Raw genomic sequence first — 18,700 nt, forward strand, 5'->3', positions numbered from 1 at the left:
TTGACCTGCATCCTCTTCTCATGCAATGGTCTGTAGATAATTGGCAAGTTACAAGCTAACACAGACAGTTACTTCAGTTGGGCAGGTGTGGAGTTAGTGTCACATATGGGTGAATAGTGAAAACACTAGGTTTGCACTAATATCTGGTTGAGTGTGCACATTACTTTCCCATTCTTGTATAAGCAGTGATGGGCATAAATTACATACAAGCATCATTACACTCCCCTTTCCTGCACCTCAGCTCTTCTCTGCCGAAACACAGACCAGCGGTTCTGTTGTCTCATGACTCTTTGGAAAGTCCTGCACAGTTATCGCAGAGGGATTGTGTTCTTGACCCTGAATGTAGGTGTTTGAAACAGCTACTGGTCAGTTACCAGATGACGGCATTATACAGCTTTTCCACTGAAAAAAGGGTTAATAGCAGAAACCCATTGCAAAGAGTATGTGGAATATTGTAGCTCCTCTGACCCTTAGTTAACAACTGACTGGTTCTCCTCAGGTTCTGTTCTGCCAGGCTGTAGCCTGTATCTGGCATGGTAACCCTTGAGATCAGTATAAAATATTTTTATTCCCTGAGCTTTCACTTTCTGTTAGATAGTACCCCCAGCAGGTGTTATTCAAGCACAATGAGGGTTTGCAGGAAGTGGATTTCAAAGTCAAATGCATGCAGTATACATGGAAATTGAACATCATTTCACGCATAAAAGTAGTCTGTCGCTCTCTCTCTTTCTCTCTCTCTGAGTGTCTCTGTCCCGTATTCCTAAAATACGTAGCACCCAAAATTAATATTGGGAGAGATATGGAGCTGAGATGCCATAATGAATCTGTAGGTTAAACCGAGTTCTTGGGATGTTTGCTTATAGCTATATTGGTTTAACTACTGGGATGTTTGTCTTATGGCTTTATTGGGTGAAACCAGTATGGCTCTTCTGAATTTAAAAACAGGCTGCTGGAAATCATGAAGGAAGGGAAGCAGCAGCTGAAGAAGAACCATCTCTCAGTGAGCACTTCATGGAGGTTGAGAGACAACAGCGGAGCTACAATCTGGGAAGAGCCTATTTCCAGGCTCCAGCCACGTTACCCAGCTTGTTGTCTCAGTTCTGGGAGTCTGTAGAGAGGTGGAGCAGCTGTTGCTGAGAAGCTCTTCAGACTGACAGGCACAGACACCACTGGGGAAGTCTGAAGGCCCTCGGCCTGCCTGGTTCCCCATTAGAGTGGTAGGGTTTGGGGGTCAGACACAAACAGACTGTTTCTTGAAAACCCTCTTATTCTCCCATGTTACGCTTTATTCCTACAGTTCACATTACACACCAATTTGGTTCCAGAAGGCTGGCTGCTCACTCATCTCACCACTAGTCACAGCCTCCCAAAGGAAAGAACCACAGGTGCTGAACCCACTCAGACCTGCTTAGTAGGCACAGTCAACCCGCAGTGTGCTGTAGCCCAGGGGCCAGTCTGAGGGTGGGAGCATCATGGGATGCCATCCCATGAGAGGGCAGGGTACGAGGCCTGACATGTGGCACTCAGAGACTCAGAGATGCTGGTAGCCCAGTAACTCTGAGGGTTATCTACATGACAGAGATTCTAGAGCCCTCAGCCAGTCAGGAAATAGAAATATGCCTCATCAGATCTTTTACCACAGAGCAATCAGCTCTGAATTCCTGCCTTCACAATTAACCTGGAGAATAAAACCTTTGAAAATGTGTTTGCTGATTAAATTTCCAGCAGCAAATAAACCTGAGGCAACTGGGGAACTAGTCACTGATATTCTGTGCGGTGTCCTCGCGCTCACCCCTGACAGGATCAGGCGCAAAGCACACGGCACCCGTAGAAATGGGACCCATTGAGAAATCCTAATAGACTCATAGACTTTAAGGTCAGAAGGGACAGGGGCGGCTCTAGGATTTCCGCCGCCCCAAGCAGGGCGGCGCGCCGCGGGGGGTGCTCTAGCAGTCGCCGGTCCCGCGGCTCCGGTGGACCTCCCGCAGACGTGCCTGCGGATGTTCCACCGGAGCAGCGGGACCAGCGGCCCCTCCGAAGGCACGTCCGCGGGAGGTCTACCGGAGCCGCGGTCCCAGCGGACCTTCTGCAGGCATGCCTGCGGGAGCTACGCTGGAGCCGCATGCCGCCCTCCCCCTGGGATGCCGCCCCAAGCGCACGCTTGGCGCGCTGGGGTCTGGAGCCGGCCCTGAGAAGGGACCATTATGATCATCTAATCTGACCTCCTGCACAATGCAGGCCACAGAATCTCACCCATCCACTTCTAACAACCCCCTAACCTATGTCTGAATTATTGAAGTACACAAATTGTGGTTTGAAGACCTCAAGCTGCAGAGAATCCTTCAGCAAGTGACCCGTGCCCCATGCTGCAGAGGAAGGTGAAAAACCTCCAAGGCCTCTGCCAATCTGCCCTGGAGAAAAATTCCTTCCCGGCCCCAAATATGGCGATCAGTTAAACCCTGAGCATGTGGGCAAGACTCACCAGCCAGCACCGAGGAAAGAATTCTCTGTAGTAACTCAGATCCCACCCCATCTAACATCCCATCACAGACCACTGGGCATACTTACCTGTTGATAATCAAAGATCAGTTGCCAAATTAATTGCCAAAATTAGGCTATCCCATCATACCATCACCTCCATAAACTTATCAAGCTTAGTCTTAAAGCCAGATATGTCTTTTGCCCCCACTACTCCCCTTGGAAGGCTGTTCCAGAACTTCACTCCTCTAATGGTTAGAAACCTTCGTCCAATTTCAAGTCTAAACTTCCTAGTGTCCAGTTTATATCCATTTGTTCTTGTGTCCACATTGGTACTAATCTTAAATAATTCCTCTCCATCCCTAATATTAATCCCTCTGATATATTTATAAAGAGCAATCATAACCCCCCTCAACCTTCTTTTGGTTAGGCTAAACAAGCCAAGCTCTTTCAGTCTCCTTTCAAAAGACAGGTTTTCCATTCCTCGGGTCATCCTAGTAGCCCGTCTCTGAACCTGTTCCAATTTGAATTCATCCTTCTTAAATATGGGAGACCAGAACTGTACACAGCATTCCAGATGAGGTCTCACGAGTGCCTTGTATAACGGTACTAACACCTCCTTATCTTTGCTGGAAATACCTCGCATCCTAAAACTGCATTAGCTTTTTTAATGGCCAGATCACATTGGTGGCTCATAGTCATCCGGTGATCAACCAATACTCCGAGGTCCTTCTCCTCCTCGGTTACTTCCAACTGATGCGTCCCCAATTTATAACTAACATTCTTGTTATTTATCCCTAAATGCATGACCTTGCACTTTTCATATTAAATTTCATCCTATTACTATTACTCTAGTCTACAAGGTCATCCAGATCTTCCTGTATGATATCCCGGTCATTCTCTGTGTTAGCAATACCTCCCAGGTTTGTGTCATCCGCAAACTTTATTAGCACATTCCCGCTTTTTGTGCCAAGGTCAGTAATAAAGAGGTTAAATAAGATTGGTCCCAAAACTGATCCCTGAGGAATGCCACTAGTAACCTCCTTCCAGCCTGACAGTTCACCTTTCAGTATGACCCATTGTAGTCTCCCCTTTAACCAGTTCCTTATCCACCTTTCAATTTTCATATTGATCCCCATCTTTTCCAATTTAACTAATAATTCCCCATGTGGAACCGTGTCAAATACCTTACTGAAATTGAGGTAAATTAGATCCACTGCATTTCCTTTGTCTAAAAAATCTGTTACTTTCTCAAAGAAGGAGATCAGGTTGGTTTGGCACGATCTACCTTTTGTGAAACCATGTTGTATTTTGTCCCAATTACCATTGACCTTCAGTTGTGCCAGCCTCCATCCTATAAGTCCATTTCCCTCCTTACTCAGGTGAAGTCCATCCCGAGAGAACAGTCCTCTGTCCACGAATGCTTCCCATTGGCCATACATCCCAAAACCCTCCTCATAGCACCACTGCCTGAGCCATCTGCTGATCACCATAATCTTGTCACACCTTTGTTGCCCTTTTCTAGGAACAGGCAAAATCCCACTGAATATCACCTGAGCCTTGATTTCCTTAAGCGTCTTTGTCTGGCATAGTCTCCCTTGATACGTTCCAGCGAGAATCTAGCTGTATCATTTGTTCCCATATGAAGGACAATCAGCGGATTCTTTCCCGCTCCCATTAGGATCCTTTTCAGCCTCAGGTCCACATCCCGTATCTTAGCACCCAGCAGACAGCACACCCTTCTGTTCTCCGGATCAGCTCTAGTTACAGGCCTGTCTATTCTTCTCAGTAAGGAGTCCCCAATGACGTAGACCTGCCTTTTCCTGGTGACAGTATGATTCTCTGGTCTATCCCCTGCTCCCACTGGCTGCAAGTCCTCTCGATTCCTATTCACCCTTGCAATCCTCTGCAACCCATCCCGTATCCTCCTGGGGCTCATATTTGCTGTTGTCTTCATTGATTCTTCCCCTCTTCCTGTAGGGCTAGCAGCTCTTCTTTTTTTCCTTGCCCTCTCACTTTCAGCGACCACCTGCTGTGCCCCTTCTTCATTGTCCAACTCTGCAAACCTGTTCCTGAGCTCTATTTCTCCTTCACTAGCCCGTCTTTTCCTCTGCCTGGTTCTTGTAGTCACATGCTTCCACTGTCCACTTTCCTCACCCAGCAGTCTCCCCTCAGAATACTCTGGTCCTGCTGCCATCTGCAAGTCTGAGCTTTTCCCTTCAGCCTCCTCATGTCTCTGCACCATCATCTGCTCGAACCCCCTTTGTAGACGGGTTGGACTCACCCCTGTGGCGCCTCCTGCTGGTGACTCTGGGAATTAGCTCTTTTCCAGCGCTGGAGCGCCCTCTGCAGGCTGGTGATCCGCCTGTCCTCAGGCCCCCCCGTGTCCCTCCCTGGACCCGGTGCCCTTTTATATGGTGTGCTGCCCCCTAGCAGTAACCCCTATTCTCTCAGGGTTTCCCCTCTCCTCAGGGAACCCTCACCCTCTATATCCCCACCTTGCCTCAGTATATGGCTACTGCCAGTCATTGTCTAGCCCCACACTCTGAGGCAGACTGCAGTATCAGCCTACTCATCACAGGCAAAGGGGTTTGGACCTGCTGCCTTGGCCTACCCCTGGGCTGCCCTCTGCAATCCCCAGTACCTTTTAGCCCAATGCTAGGCTGCAGCCTTGTGCTTTCCAGGCTGGAGATCCCCAGCTCCTCTGCCTTTCCCCAGCCCTGCTTCACTCAGGTATCCAATTTCATGCTCCCTGCAACTAGGCCCTTCTCTCTCTGAAGGCAGAGAGAGACTGTCTGTTTCTGGCTTCCCTGGCCTTTTATAGGGGCCAGCTGTGGTTCAGTTTGGGGCGTGGCCTCACCTGCAGCCACTTCCTCCATTAGCCCAGTCTTGAGAACCACCACTCTCAAGCCCTGCCAGGCTGCTTTTAAACCCCTCCAGGCAGGAGCAAGGCTTCACCCTGCTACACACACCCCACCTCAAGAACCCCTCCACCGGGGGGCAGGCAGGGTGCTCTACCGGCCCAGCTTTTTCCTCAGCTGGGCCCGCAGGGAATCCCTCTCTTGCTGCAGGCTCTCCAGTGTTTGGAGCAGTCTGCTGGCTTCCTCTGCCTTTGTCTGGGTTCCCACCGTAGACCTCCCTAGTCCTACGTGGGTTCCCACATCAGTTTGGGTTCCCACCTCGGCCCTCTTGGCCTTTGTGTGAATTCCCTGTTTAAGGTGAGGCCGTTCTGCCCCAGCCCCCTTGTCTTTAGGGGCCTCAGACTGGACTACCCCTTCCTGGCGGCTAGTCCCAGACCGAGCCTTGGTTTCAGGCACTCCCCCTTTCTGTCTCAGGGGGCAATACCTCTTTATGTGGCCCTTGGTGTGGCAGTGGAAGCACCCTCGGCACCTTCCCCCTGCCACGGCCCCAGTCCTGCTTGTTTGGGCCCTAGCCCTTTCTTCTGGGCTGGCCCGGGCCTTGGGAGCTCCATGAGGGCACTCCCTCTTTAGGTGTCCCCGCTCCCCACAAGCCCAACAAGTTTGGAGGCCCCCTGTTAACTTCACAGGGGGCACTCGAGTCTGGTAGGGGCACTCTCTTCTGAAGTGTCCCCGTCGCCCACAGGCGAAACAGTCTTTCGGCCCTGGCACTGGCCTCCAGCCCAAGGTGCCTGGCCCCCGCTGAGGTCCATGTGCCCGTCCCCGCAGCAGCTGAAGCAGCCGCGCTTGCTGCTTGGTGAGCTGGGCCACACAGGCTCTCCAATAGTAGTCCATGTACTTCAGTTTCTCAAGTCTCTGTTCCAGACAATAGTCCTCAGTCCTTGCCCTGGCCCCTTGTATCAGGGGCGGACCGCTATGCCCGCATTCTCCACCACGTGTAGATGGGTCGGACTCACCCCTGTGGCGCCTCCTGCTGGTGACTCTGGGAATTAGCTCTTTTCCAGCGCTGGAGCGCCCTCTGCAGGCTCGTGATCCGCCTGTCCTCAGGCCCCCCGTGTCCCTCCCTGGACCCGGTGCCCTTTTATATGGGGTGCTGCCCCCTGGCAGTAACCCCTATTCTCTCAGGGTTTCCCCTCTCCTCAGGGAACCCTCACCCTCTATCCCCACCTTGCCTCAGTATATGGCTACTGCCAGTCATTGTCTAGCCCCACGCCCTGGGGCAGACTGCAGTATCAGCCACTCATCACAGGCAAAGGGGTTTGGACCTGCTGCCTTGGCCTACCCCTGGGCTGCCCTCTGCAACCCCTAGTACCTTTTAGCCCAATGCTAGGCTGCAGCCTGGGGCTTTCCAGGCTGGAGCTCCCCAGCTCCTCAGCCTTTCCCCAGCCCTGCTTCACTCAGGTATCCAATTTCATGCTCCCTGCAGCTAGGCCCTTCTCTCTCTGAAGGCAGAGAGAGACTGTCTGTTTCTGGCTTCCCTGGCCTTTTATAGGGGCCAGCTGTGGTTCAGTTTGGGGCGTGGCCTCACCTGCAGCCACTTCCTCCATTAGCCCAGTCTTGAGAACCGCCACTCTCAAGCCCTGCCAGGCTGCTTTTAAACCCCTCCAGGCAGGAGCAAGGGTTCATCCTGCTACACCCTTCTACACTCAACCAGAGTTTCCACCTGCATCTCCAGTCCTCGGATCTTTTCTTCCATCAGCTCTATCAGGCGGCACTTCATGCAGACAAAACTCTTTTCAGGTACCCCCTCCAGGATCATGTACATGCTGCAGCTTTCACATCCAGTCATCCTCATTGTGTCTTTCACTGCTGTCTCTCTATCGGTCATAGCCTTCCCACCTAAAACCTGTTAGTCCAAGAAACACAAACCAAAACAGACCCCCAACAGGCACCAGAACACTGGCAAACCACAACCCACTCCCTTCACTAGCCTGTCAGTTCCTCTGCATAGGTCTCTAAGTCTCCCCCACGAACTCCCCCTGTAAACTCCCCTGTTTACAGCTCTGTTTGCTGGCTGCTGTGCCGCTGACTCAGGGGCTTTGGGTTTTTACACTCCGAGTTCATTTTGAATCTCAGATTTCTGTGTAGCTTGAACAACCCACCGAGGACCATGGGCAGATGTAGCGGTGGGATTCCCAAGCTACCTAGCACTGCCTGTTCTCCAGCCCCAACACTGAGTCACCCCAACAGCCCAGCTTATTTTTCTTTCTCACTACAGAACATCTGCAAATGGAAACAGCTTGCAGTCTTTCCTCTTCACTTTGCATTCTAAAGATACTGAAACCTGCCAACGTACCCAATTCCTGCTAGAAGGGGAGCCGCTGACACCAGAGATCTTCACCCTAAATGACAAGGAGTCATCAGAGAGGGTGCACAGGGAGCAGGCAGTATCTGTTCAGACAGGGAGGCAGGTGTCTTTATGAAGCATGTCTGCATATTCCCTTGGGGGCCACTTGGCCATTAGGGAAACTCCGCTGCTTGGCTTAGTGTCCACCAGCTTTAATCACCATCACGGCCAACGGAAAATTGCAAGAGGCCAAATCACAGGGGATGCGTTGTCATGCTACCCATGCTGAGTCATAGCATCCATTACTGATAGGCTGGCTGAAAGGTTCACAGGTTGGCTAAACTCCTCCATGGTCCATTGTCTTTGTTTATGAGCCATCAGTAAGACTATATTTTAGTCATGGGTATTTTTTTGAAAAACAGTTATGGACAGCTCTTGCACAATAAACAAAAATTCATGATTTTTAATATGTACCCCTACCTAAAACTTGGGCGGAGGGCAGTGGGTGCCTGGGGGGGGTCGTCCGGGGGCACCGGAGGTGCTGGGGGAGATGGCATGGGACCACTGCTGGTGCTGGAGGGTGCAGGTTGTGACACATGGCCCAGAAACCCCACTGATGCTGGAGCTGGGGGGGAAGGCATCGCCACGCCGGTGGTGGGGCAAGGGGGTTGATAAGGCTGGCAGGCTACCTGCCCGCCTCCATGTGTCCCTGCAGCTCCCTGCCCATATGGGAACTGCAGCCAATAGGGGCTGTGGGGATAGGGTCTGTGAGCATTGGCAGAGCATGGAGCCCCTGGCCCCTCCTCCTAGGAGCTGCAGGTACATGACAGTGGGAGACAGGGTTCCCGCCACCCCACTGTAAGAGCCTCCCTACACTATAACCCCCTGCTGCTAGCCCTGAGCCCACTCCCACATACTCAAACTGCTGCCATTGCTGGCCCAGATGCTTTCTCTCTCTTTCCTTCCCCTCCATTTCTTTGCCTGGCACTTCCATAGCTAGTTTCTTTTACTCAGTTTCTGGCTGTTTGAGTTCCAAAATTCTCTGGTGTGCAGCTCCTTCAGCTTGCTTCTGAGCTTCCCTATCTTTTATCTGGAATTCTTTCAACTCCAAAAGTCTTTTATGTTCATCTTCTTTTTCTTCGGCCGGCAATCTGCACGGCTCCAATTTCACAGCAGTTTCACACTCACTCATTTTCCTGCTTTTCTGTCCCTACTTACATTTTCCGAAATAAGCAAAGAGATAACAACAAAGTGGAAACCTCTTTGACAGATCTTGAGCCACCTCACATAAATCTCACTTAAAAACTCCACCACGGTATGAAGTGCAAATCTCACTCAGAACAGCAAGCTATGCATTTCACACGACTTGCTGTGCTACTGTGATCGGTCGTCAACCTTGGGGTGCAGTCTGGGAGCTGCTGGAACCGCTGAGCTCCTAACCATTCAGCTGGGCTGGCTTCTTTCACACTGCTATGCTGGTGACACAGCCAGCCTCTCCGGGCCCTGTTATCAACCAACACAACAGCAGGTGGCGCTGCAGACCCAACTGATTTACCTGAGCGCTTTACTTGCGTCACTCAAGGACAAACAGGAGAGACGAGCTAATTTCCCAGCTCCCCGGACTTGCACCTTTCCTGGAGTATAAAGCCAGAATTACACCACCTTGCACTGCACAGGGATCTCTAAAATGCAAACTCATTAATATAGGTCATTTTCCCCTCAATGTGGGAGAGATATGCAACAGACTTTGTTTACAGCACTGACATTTTCCCAAACACATCATTCAAAACACACTGTTTATGATAAAATGTAGACCACGTTTATTAATGACAGAAAGGTATTTTAAGTGATTATAAGTGATAGCAAACCGATCAAAGCAGATTACCTAGCAAATAAACAGAGTTGTGAACTGAGCCTAATAAACTAAATAGATAGAATATAAATTGGCAGTTTGTCACCCTGATTGATGATACAAGCAGTCCACAAAGTTTTCATACACAAGCAAGGAATCTCTTCTTAAACCCTGGGTTGGTTGCATGCTGTAGCTATCTTTAGAAATCTCATACTGGTACCTCCTTTGCATTTTTTTTTAAATCTGCTGTGAAAGTGTTCTTAAAATGAACAACATGTCCTGGGTCATCATCCGAGACTGCTATAACAGAAAATATATGGCAGAATGCGGGTAAAGCGGAGCAGGGGACATACATTTCTCCCCCAAGTTCAGTCACAAATGTAATTAACACATTATTTTTTTCACAAGTGTCATCAGCATGGAAGCATGTCATCTACAACGGTGGCCAAAGCATGAAGGGGCATAGGAATGTTTAGCATGTCTGGCACGTGAATACCTTGCAATGCTGGCTACAAAAGTGCCATGCAAATTCCTGTTCTCACTTTCTGGTAATTTTGTAATTAGGAAGCAGGCAGCATTATCTCCCGTAAATGTAAAGGAACTTATTTGTCTTAGCAATTAGCTGAACAAGAACTAGGGCTGAGTGAATTTATAGGCTCTGAAGTTTTATGTTGTTTTGGTTTTGAGTGCAGTTATTTAACAAATAAAATCTACAAGTGTAAATTGCACTTTCACGACAAAGAGATTATACTACAGCACTTATATGAGGTGAATTGAAAAAATACTATATTTTTGTTTATCATTTTTACAGTGCAAATATTTGCAATCAAAATATATACTTTGATTTCAATTACAACACACAATACAATATATGTGAAAAAGTAGAAAAACATCCATACTATTTAATAAATTTCATTTGGTATTCTATTGTTTAACAGTGCAATAAAAACTGTGATTAATTTTTAAATGCAATTAATTTTTGAGTTAATCGCGTGAGTTAACTGTGATTAATCAACAGCCCTAGTTTTCTAGCTTTTCTGCAACTCATTTAAAAAAAACATTTTTACGAAAACTGAAAGCTGAGATTCTCCATGCAGTGCCTTGAATCCAGAACATGGGGCTGTAAGAATGACAGGAAACAGTGCGAGACTCCCAATAAAATCCCAGGAGTGGGCACTGCTGGCCGCCTCTCAAGCGAAGCTCACACAAACAAAGGTACTGAGGGTTAGTTAGTAGATATTTCTGGTCACACAGTACATCAGTGGCAGAAACACTGTGCCCCTCTGAACTGGGCTACAAAGCCTCCTATTGTAAGAAACAGGGTTTCATCACAGACAGCCGGATATAGCAGTGACTGTCTCGAAGAATCACTGGTTCTTGTGGCACCGCTCAGAGGGTCGCTTCCTCTTCTTCAGACATGAGACATTCACATGCCAGATAAGAAAGGCCATGCACATTCTTAATAGGGGATAGGCACTAGCTGTGCCTCTGTTGGGGAGATGAGGGCTATTTCCACTCCATTTCATTGCTAGGGCAACACAAATGGAGGGGCAGATGAGGGAACTAGGGTCTCAGTCTTTTGCCAGGTCTCCTATGTGTCAGAACCTCATTCACACCGGCAGCTCTGCCTCGGTGGGGAATGGGCTCAGAGGTGTGCTGTGTGCAGAGCCATCAATGGGGGTAGAGGGTTTGCCTGAATGGCTTCTCCCGGGGCTCCTGTGTTAATCATGGGTCTGACATGACTCAGTCACAAACATCTGGCTGAGAGTGTAAGGGGACGGTGGGTGTCTGTGCCCCTTGAACAGCCCCATCCACAGCTGGAGCAGCCCCCAAGGATCTCGCAGCACCCAGAGCGCTCAGGAAGGGCCAGGACTGCAACAGTTGAACAGCTCTGCACCGTTTTTCATACCCTGTGAGTGTTTAACCACAGACAGGACAGTGACAGGCCAAGTGTAATGGGAAACAACATTCACATCCCTTGTTTTTATTAACTGTATCAACAGGAATTCTGAGGTCAGAGCAGCCACGGATGCGGCTCTTTTTTGAACAGAATCCCACTGGTTCCCTGGCTCTTCACAAAACAAAGTCACTTTTAAACGCTCTGCCTGCCTTGGTCTCCTTCCCCCAGTGAGCTCACCAGCCGCTCTCCCATTGCTCCAGGCCTTAGACCCCCTCTGAACCTGTCTCTCCATAATGGAGATCACTAGCTCATGTCTTCTCGGATTTAAGAGTCCAGGATGGAATAGGTGGCCTGTATTTTTTGTCTATCACTTCATCAGCCCTGGAGCTGGATGTTGAACTGACCCTTCACTTGATGTATGCCCTGATTATCCTCTCACGAAGGTGTTTGCTTTTCACGCTGTACACGATTGGGTTCATCAGGGGTGGGACCAGCAGGTAGATATAACCCAGGACAGTTTGAAACAAGGGAAAAGAGCCCTTCCCGAATCTGTGTATCATAGACAGGCCGGTCATTGGCATGTAGAAGAGCAGGACGGCACAGAGGTGGGAGACGCAGGTGTTCAGGGCCCTGAGGCGCTCTGCATTGGACGCGATGCTCAGCGCTGTTTTGAGGATCATCACATAAGAGAGAAAGATGAGCAGCGAGTCCAGCCCCACCGTCAAGAGTGGAACAGACAAGCCATAGATGCTGTTCACTCTGATATCCGAACAAGCCATCTTCATGACCTCCTGGTTTATGCAGTACGAATGGGAGAGGACATTGGCTCGACAATATTGTAACCGTTGAAGAAGAAAAGGGATTGGGAGTATTACAGCCACCCCTCTGAGCACACACACCAGTCCTATCTTGCCTATTCTTGGCAGGGTTAAGATGGAAGCATATCTTAGTGGGTTATAGATCGCGATAAAGCGGTCAAAGGCCATTAACAAGAGCACGGAGGATTCAATGCATTTAAGCAAGTGGATGAAGAATAGCTGGGCAAGACAGGCATTGAGGCTGATCTCCCTAGAGTTAAGCAAGTATATGCCCAATATCGTCGGTATGGTGGCTATCAATAAGCCAAGGTCTGTGACGGCCAACATGGAAAGGAAAATGTACATGGGCTCATGGAGGCTTGGATCTGTTTTTATAATGAACAGAATGACTGAATTTCCTATTATTGAAATAAGATACATGAAGCAGAAGGGGATAGAGATCCAGAGATGGACGTCTTCCTTTCCAGGTATCCCGGTGAGAAGGAACACTGCAGGTGTGTATTTGGTGTCATTGACAGCTGACATAATGTACTCGGCAGGTCCCAGGAGTTCAGAACTTTCCTTCCTAAAAGGAAAAAGAACAGGAAACTAGATGACATTTAATTAGACATCTTTCTGCTCTCAGTGCAAGTCTAGAGACTCCCAGGAGCTCAAGAAAGATCAGCAAAAGCACAGTCTTGGATTTACACAACAAATAGGAAGATAGGCATTGCCATAGTTCATCAGACCCATAGTCCATCTAGCCCAGAGGTTCTCAAACTGGGGTCGGGACCTCAGGAGGTCAAGAGGTTTTCTATTGGGGGGTAGCGAGCTATCAGCCTCCACCCCAAACCCCGCTTTGCCTCCAGCATTTATAATGCTTTTCAATAAATAAACAAGTGTTTTTAATTTGTAAGGGGGGGGGTCCCACTCAGAGGCTTCTGTGGGGAAGGGGTCACCTGTACAACCATTTGAGAACCACTGATCTGGCCTAGTATGCAGTGGCCAGTTCCAGATGCTTCAGAGGAAGTGAAGGACGCCCTGCAATAGGGATCTTTGCAATAACCTGCACCCACTAATTAGACAATTTTTGCGATGCAAATCAGGACGTTTTAGAACCCATTGAAGAGTTTTTGAAACTATCCTCACTATTCTAATTAGATTTTCTGGTTATCTATATAAACATCCCGTCCCTCTTTGAATCCTACTAAACTCTTGGCCTAACTGATATCTTGTGGCTGGGAGTTCCACAGCCTGCTTGAGTGCTGTGTGATTTTGTAATTGTGACTTTCCCACAGACACTCTTTCTGGCCCTCCACTTCTGAGGCCTGGTCTACACTACGCGTTTAAACCGGTTTTAGGAGCATTAAACCGATTTAATGCCACACCCGTCCACACTAAGAGGCCCTTTATATCGATATAAAGGGCTCTTTAATCCAGTTTCTGTACTCCTCCCTAATGAGAGGAGTAGCGCTAATATCGGTATTACCATATCGGATTAGGTTAGTGTGGCTGCAAATCGATGGTATTGGCCTCCGGGCGGTATCCACAGTGCACCACTGACCGCTCTGGACAGGAATCTGAACTCGGATGCAGTGGCCAGGTAGACAGGAAAAGCCCCGCGAACTTTTGAATATCATTTCCTGTTTGCCCAGCATGGAGCTCCGATCAGCACGGGTGGCGATGCAGTCCAAATCAAAATCCAAAAAGAGCTCCAGCGTGGCCCGTGCACGGATGTGATCGCTGTATGGACAGGCAAATCTGTTCTATCAGAGCTCCGTTACAGAAGACAGACGCCATAGCAGGGACTCAGCATGCTGCTGCATGACAAGCATAACGGAAAGCCAAAGAATCAAATGGACGCTCATGGAGGAGGGGACTGAGGACTCAAGGTATCCCACAGTTCCTGTAGTCTCCGAAAAGCATTTGCAGTCTTGACTGAGCTCCCAATGCCTGTAGGGTCAAACACATTGTCCGGTGGTTCAGGGCATAGCTCGTCAATGTACCCCACCCCCACCCCGGAAGGAAAAGGGAAAAAATCATCTCTTGACTCTTTTAAATGTCACCCTATGTGTACTGAATGCTGCTGGTAGACGCGATGCTGCAGCACTGAACTGTGGCATCCTCGCCCCCCCTCCTTGGTGGGTGATGGTACACTATGGCAGATATCTGTCGTCATCATCGGCCTTGTGGCAGATGGTGTAGTGCAATACGACTGGTATCCATCCTCGTCATCATCCCATAAGTACTCCTGACTGGCCTCCCAGTCATTCCCAGTAGACGGTACAGAACGGCTGGTAACCGTCTTCATCATAGCAACAGGGGGCTGAGCACCATCAGCCCCCACCCTTCATGTGTAAAGAAAAGATTCTGTACTGCCTGGACTATCATAGCAGCTGGAGGCTGCCTTCCCCTCATTTTATTTCACTAACCAGTCTCTGTTTCTTATTCCTGCATTTTTTATTACTTCAGCATACAAACGGGGGGGACAATGCAACGGTAGCCCAGGAAGGCTGTGGGAGGAGGGAAGCAACAGGTGGGGTTGTTGCAGGAGCACCCCCTGTGAATGGCATGCAGCTCATCATTCCTGCGGGATCTGACACGGAGCGGCTGTGCTCTCTGGTTCTCTGATACACTGGATCTCTAGTACACTTGCCCCGTATTCTAGGCAGGACTGATTCTATTTTTAGATACCATAAAGGAGGAATTGACTTGGGGAGTCATTCCCATTTTTGTCTTTTGCACCCCTGGCTGATCTCAGCCAGGGGCACCTATGACAGCAGCAGAAGGTATAGTGCAATACGACTGGTAACCATCACCTCATTGCCAATTTACAATTTACAATGGCATGGTAGACGGTACAGAACGGCTGCTAACCATCTCTGCTGTCATGCAAAAGCAAATGAATGCTGCTGTGTAGCGCTGCTGAATCGCCTCTGTCCGCAGCATCTAGTACACATACGGTGACAGTGACAAAAGTCAAAACAGGCTCCATGGTTGCCATGCTATGGCATCTGCCAGGGAAATCCAGGGAAAAAGGGCGCAAAATGATTGTCTGCCGTTGCTTTCCCGGAGGAAGGAATGACTGACGACATTTACCCAGAACCACCCGCGACAATGATTTTTGCCCCATCAGGCACTGGGATCTCAACCCAGAATTCCAAAGGGCAGGGGAGACTGCGGGAACTATGGGATAGCTACGGAATAGCTACCCACAGTGCAACGCTCCAGAAATCGACGCTAGCCTCGGACCATGGACGCACACCACCGAATAAATGTGCTTAGTGTGGCCGCGTGCACTTGATTTTATACAATCTGTTTTACTAAACCGGTTTATGTAAATTCGGAATAATCCCATAGTGTAGACGTACCCTGAGTGTGGTCTATTTTAACATGAGATGAGTGTGAACACACAGGAAGTGCATGGGTAAAACAGTCAGTGTATTTATCTGCCCTGCACTAAAGCTATTTATAAACGTATTTCATTGCCTCATTATATACACTTTTTTATTTTCTCTAATCCTGAGAGTCCAAATTCAGCCACTGCCTCTTTGCAGTACATGAGATACATTCTTAGGCACAAGTTCTTAATTCAATAACATTGACTTGAATGACATTGTTCCAGATTTACATACGTAAATTCGATAAGAACCAGGCTCTGTAAACTTTTCCTTACCAAATGCTCCCAGTGATACACTCTGACCCAAGAATCCCTCCAAGAGAAGCTGAAGTGCTTTGCCCTGCCTATGTTGACTGAATCCAGAGAGTTCAATCATCCTACAGGTTCCCCTTCATCCTCACAGGACCTGCACCCTCTCCCCAGGCAACGGTCTGTAGATATTTGGAAAGTTACAAAAGCTAACACAGACATTTACTTTATTTAGGCAGATGTGTGGTTAGCATCACATATTGGTGAACAGTGAAAACGCTAGGTTTGCACTAATATCTAGTTGAATGTGCCAGTTTCTTCAGCCATGCTTGTGTAAGTGGTGATGGGAGTCAATTACATACAACCACTATTACACTCCCCTTTTCTGCACCTGAGCTCTACTCTGCTGAAACAGAGGCCAGGAGTTCTGTTCTCTCATGACTTTACTGTTTGGAAAGTCTTGCACAGGGACTACAGAGGGATTGTGTTCTTGACCCTGAATGTAAGTGTTAGAAACAGCTACTGGTCAGTTACCAGGTGGCAGAATCATACAACTGTTCACTGAACAAAGGGTTAACAGCACAAATCTATTGCAAACAGTATGTGGAGCACTTCTGAAATACTTTCTAAAGCAAAAGGCATTAAGCAGTAAAATTACCACTGCTCCTTCCTGTAGAGATTCCAACAACTCTGCTGCTGGTTTTTGATACTCATGCATGTCATTAAAGTTTGGTTTCTAATATTTGTATTAGAATAAAAAAAATTGGCATAACATTTACACATCTGTATTTTAGTACACAGATGTTCACCAATCATTTCTCCTCTGATCTACTTTCAGAGATGATTTCTAAGGTTAGAATGAGACTTAAAATGTAGCATCTGTCAAACAAAAATCTAGGAGCTCCTCTGTCCCTGGATTAATAGCAGACTAGTTCTACCTCAGGTTCTGTTCTGTCTGTCTGAAGTCTGTATGTGGAGTAGTAACAGGCACTGGGATTAGTATATATATATATCACTCTGTAGTGCATAGTAACTCCAACACCTGTTATTTAGGTTATTTCCAGGCTCCAGCCACGTTACACAGCATGTATTGCCAGGGCTGGGAGTCTGTCCAGATGTGGGGCAGCTCTTTGCTGAGAGGCTGTTCAGACTGATATACACAGACACTGCTGGGGAAATATGAAGCCTCTCTGGCTACCTGTGACCCTATCAGAGTGGGAGGGCTTGGCATCACAGACATGTATTGACTATTCTTTAAAAAACCCTCTTATTCCCCCCATGTTATGCTTTATTCCTACTGTTCAAATTAAACAGTATTTTGGTTCACAGCTGGCAGGTCACTCCTCTCACCACTGCTCACATGCTCCCAAAGGAAGAACCACAGGTGCCAAATGCACTCTGATCTGCAGTGGGCTGTAGCCCAGAGCCAAGTCTGAGGGTGGGAGAATGGCGGGATTCCACCCCAGGAATGGGCAGGGTCTGAGGCCTGGTGTCTTTCACTCAGAGACCAGGGACGGGGCAGAGATGCAGGTAGCCCTGTAACTGTGAAGGATACCTACTGTGTAGAAGTGCTGGAGCCTACAGCCAGTCAGGAAATAGAAATAGGCCTCATCAGACCTGTTCCCACAGAGCAACGCAGCTCTGAATTCCTGTATTCACAATCGAGCCAGAGAATAAAACCTTTGAAAATGCATTTGCTGATTAAATTTCCATGAGCAAATACACCTGGGGTGACTTGGGAACTAGTCACTGATATTCCGTGGCATCTCCTCTTGCTCAGCCCCTAACAGGATTGGTCCCAAAACGCACGGCACCTCTAGAAATGGGACCCCTTGAGAAATCCTGACTTGGGGCATCAGGGTTTTCACACTCCGAACTTGCTTGGAATTTCAGATTTCTGTGTAGCTTTAATAACCCACCGTGGAGCATGGGCAGATATAGGGGAGGGGTTACAAGCTACCTACTGCTGCCTGCCCTCCAGCCACTATCACTGAGTCACCCTGACAGCCCAGCTGAGTCCTCTGCCGCTGCACAGAACATCTGCAAATGGAAACAGCTCGCAGCCTTTCCCCTTCACTTTGCATTTTAAACATAGTGAAACCTGCCAACGTACCCAATTCCTGCTAGAAGGGGAGCCGCTGACACCAGAGTTCTTCACCCTAAAGGACAAGGAGTCATCAGCGAAGTTGTACAGGCAGCAGCTAGTATCTGTTCAGACAGGGAGGCAGGTGTCTTTTTGAAGCATGTCTGCACATTCCCTTGGGGCCACTTGGCCATCAGGGAACCTCAGCTGATTGGCACCAGCTGTGTGCACCAGCTTTAACCCCTGTCACAGCCAATGGCAAACTGCAGGAGGGCAAATCACAGGGGATGCCTGGTGATCCTACCCACCTGGACTGCAGCACAAGCCCTGCTGCAGGCTCTATTCCTCGAATCTGGGCTTGTCATCACTAAGGCTCCATGTTTGTGCCAGCAACTGGGATTTTATTAGGATTCTCCCACAGTTTCCTCTCTTTCTTAGAGCACCAACTTCTGGAATCTACACACTGTGCAGGAATCTCAGCTTTCAGTTTTCCAAAGAATTAAAAAAATAGTTGCAGAAAAGCTAGAAACCCTAAATCAATTGCACCCCAAAAGGCTGAGAAACCAATGACATATGAAAACTAACCCCACATGACTGTATATTTATATGCCATTATTTTTAATCCGATCTCATTGGTTTTTGGAGGTGTGGCTCATGCTTGTTGAATGAGGCTTGGTGATACTGTAACTCAGACCGCTGTGACAGATTGTCTAGATGTTGGTAGAGGGGGTATTTG

At 48.5% G+C, this 18,700-nt stretch overlaps 1 protein-coding gene across 1 annotated transcript; it reads right to left on the reverse strand.

Moving 5' to 3' along the window:
• Positions 1–11,842: 11,842 nt before the first annotated feature.
• LOC120394512 (olfactory receptor 51G2-like) lies at positions 11,843–12,778 on the reverse strand. The gene has a single exon (XM_039518729.1). It carries the CDS (start codon positions 12,776–12,778, stop codon positions 11,843–11,845), a length of 936 nt encoding a protein of 311 aa, XP_039374663.1.
• Between the last annotated feature and the right edge of the window lie 5,922 nt (positions 12,779–18,700).

The sequence above is a fragment of the Mauremys reevesii genome, unplaced genomic scaffold, assembly GCF_016161935.1.
Source record: "Mauremys reevesii isolate NIE-2019 unplaced genomic scaffold, ASM1616193v1 Contig63, whole genome shotgun sequence".
NCBI classification, from domain to species: domain Eukaryota; kingdom Metazoa; phylum Chordata; order Testudines; family Geoemydidae; genus Mauremys; species Mauremys reevesii.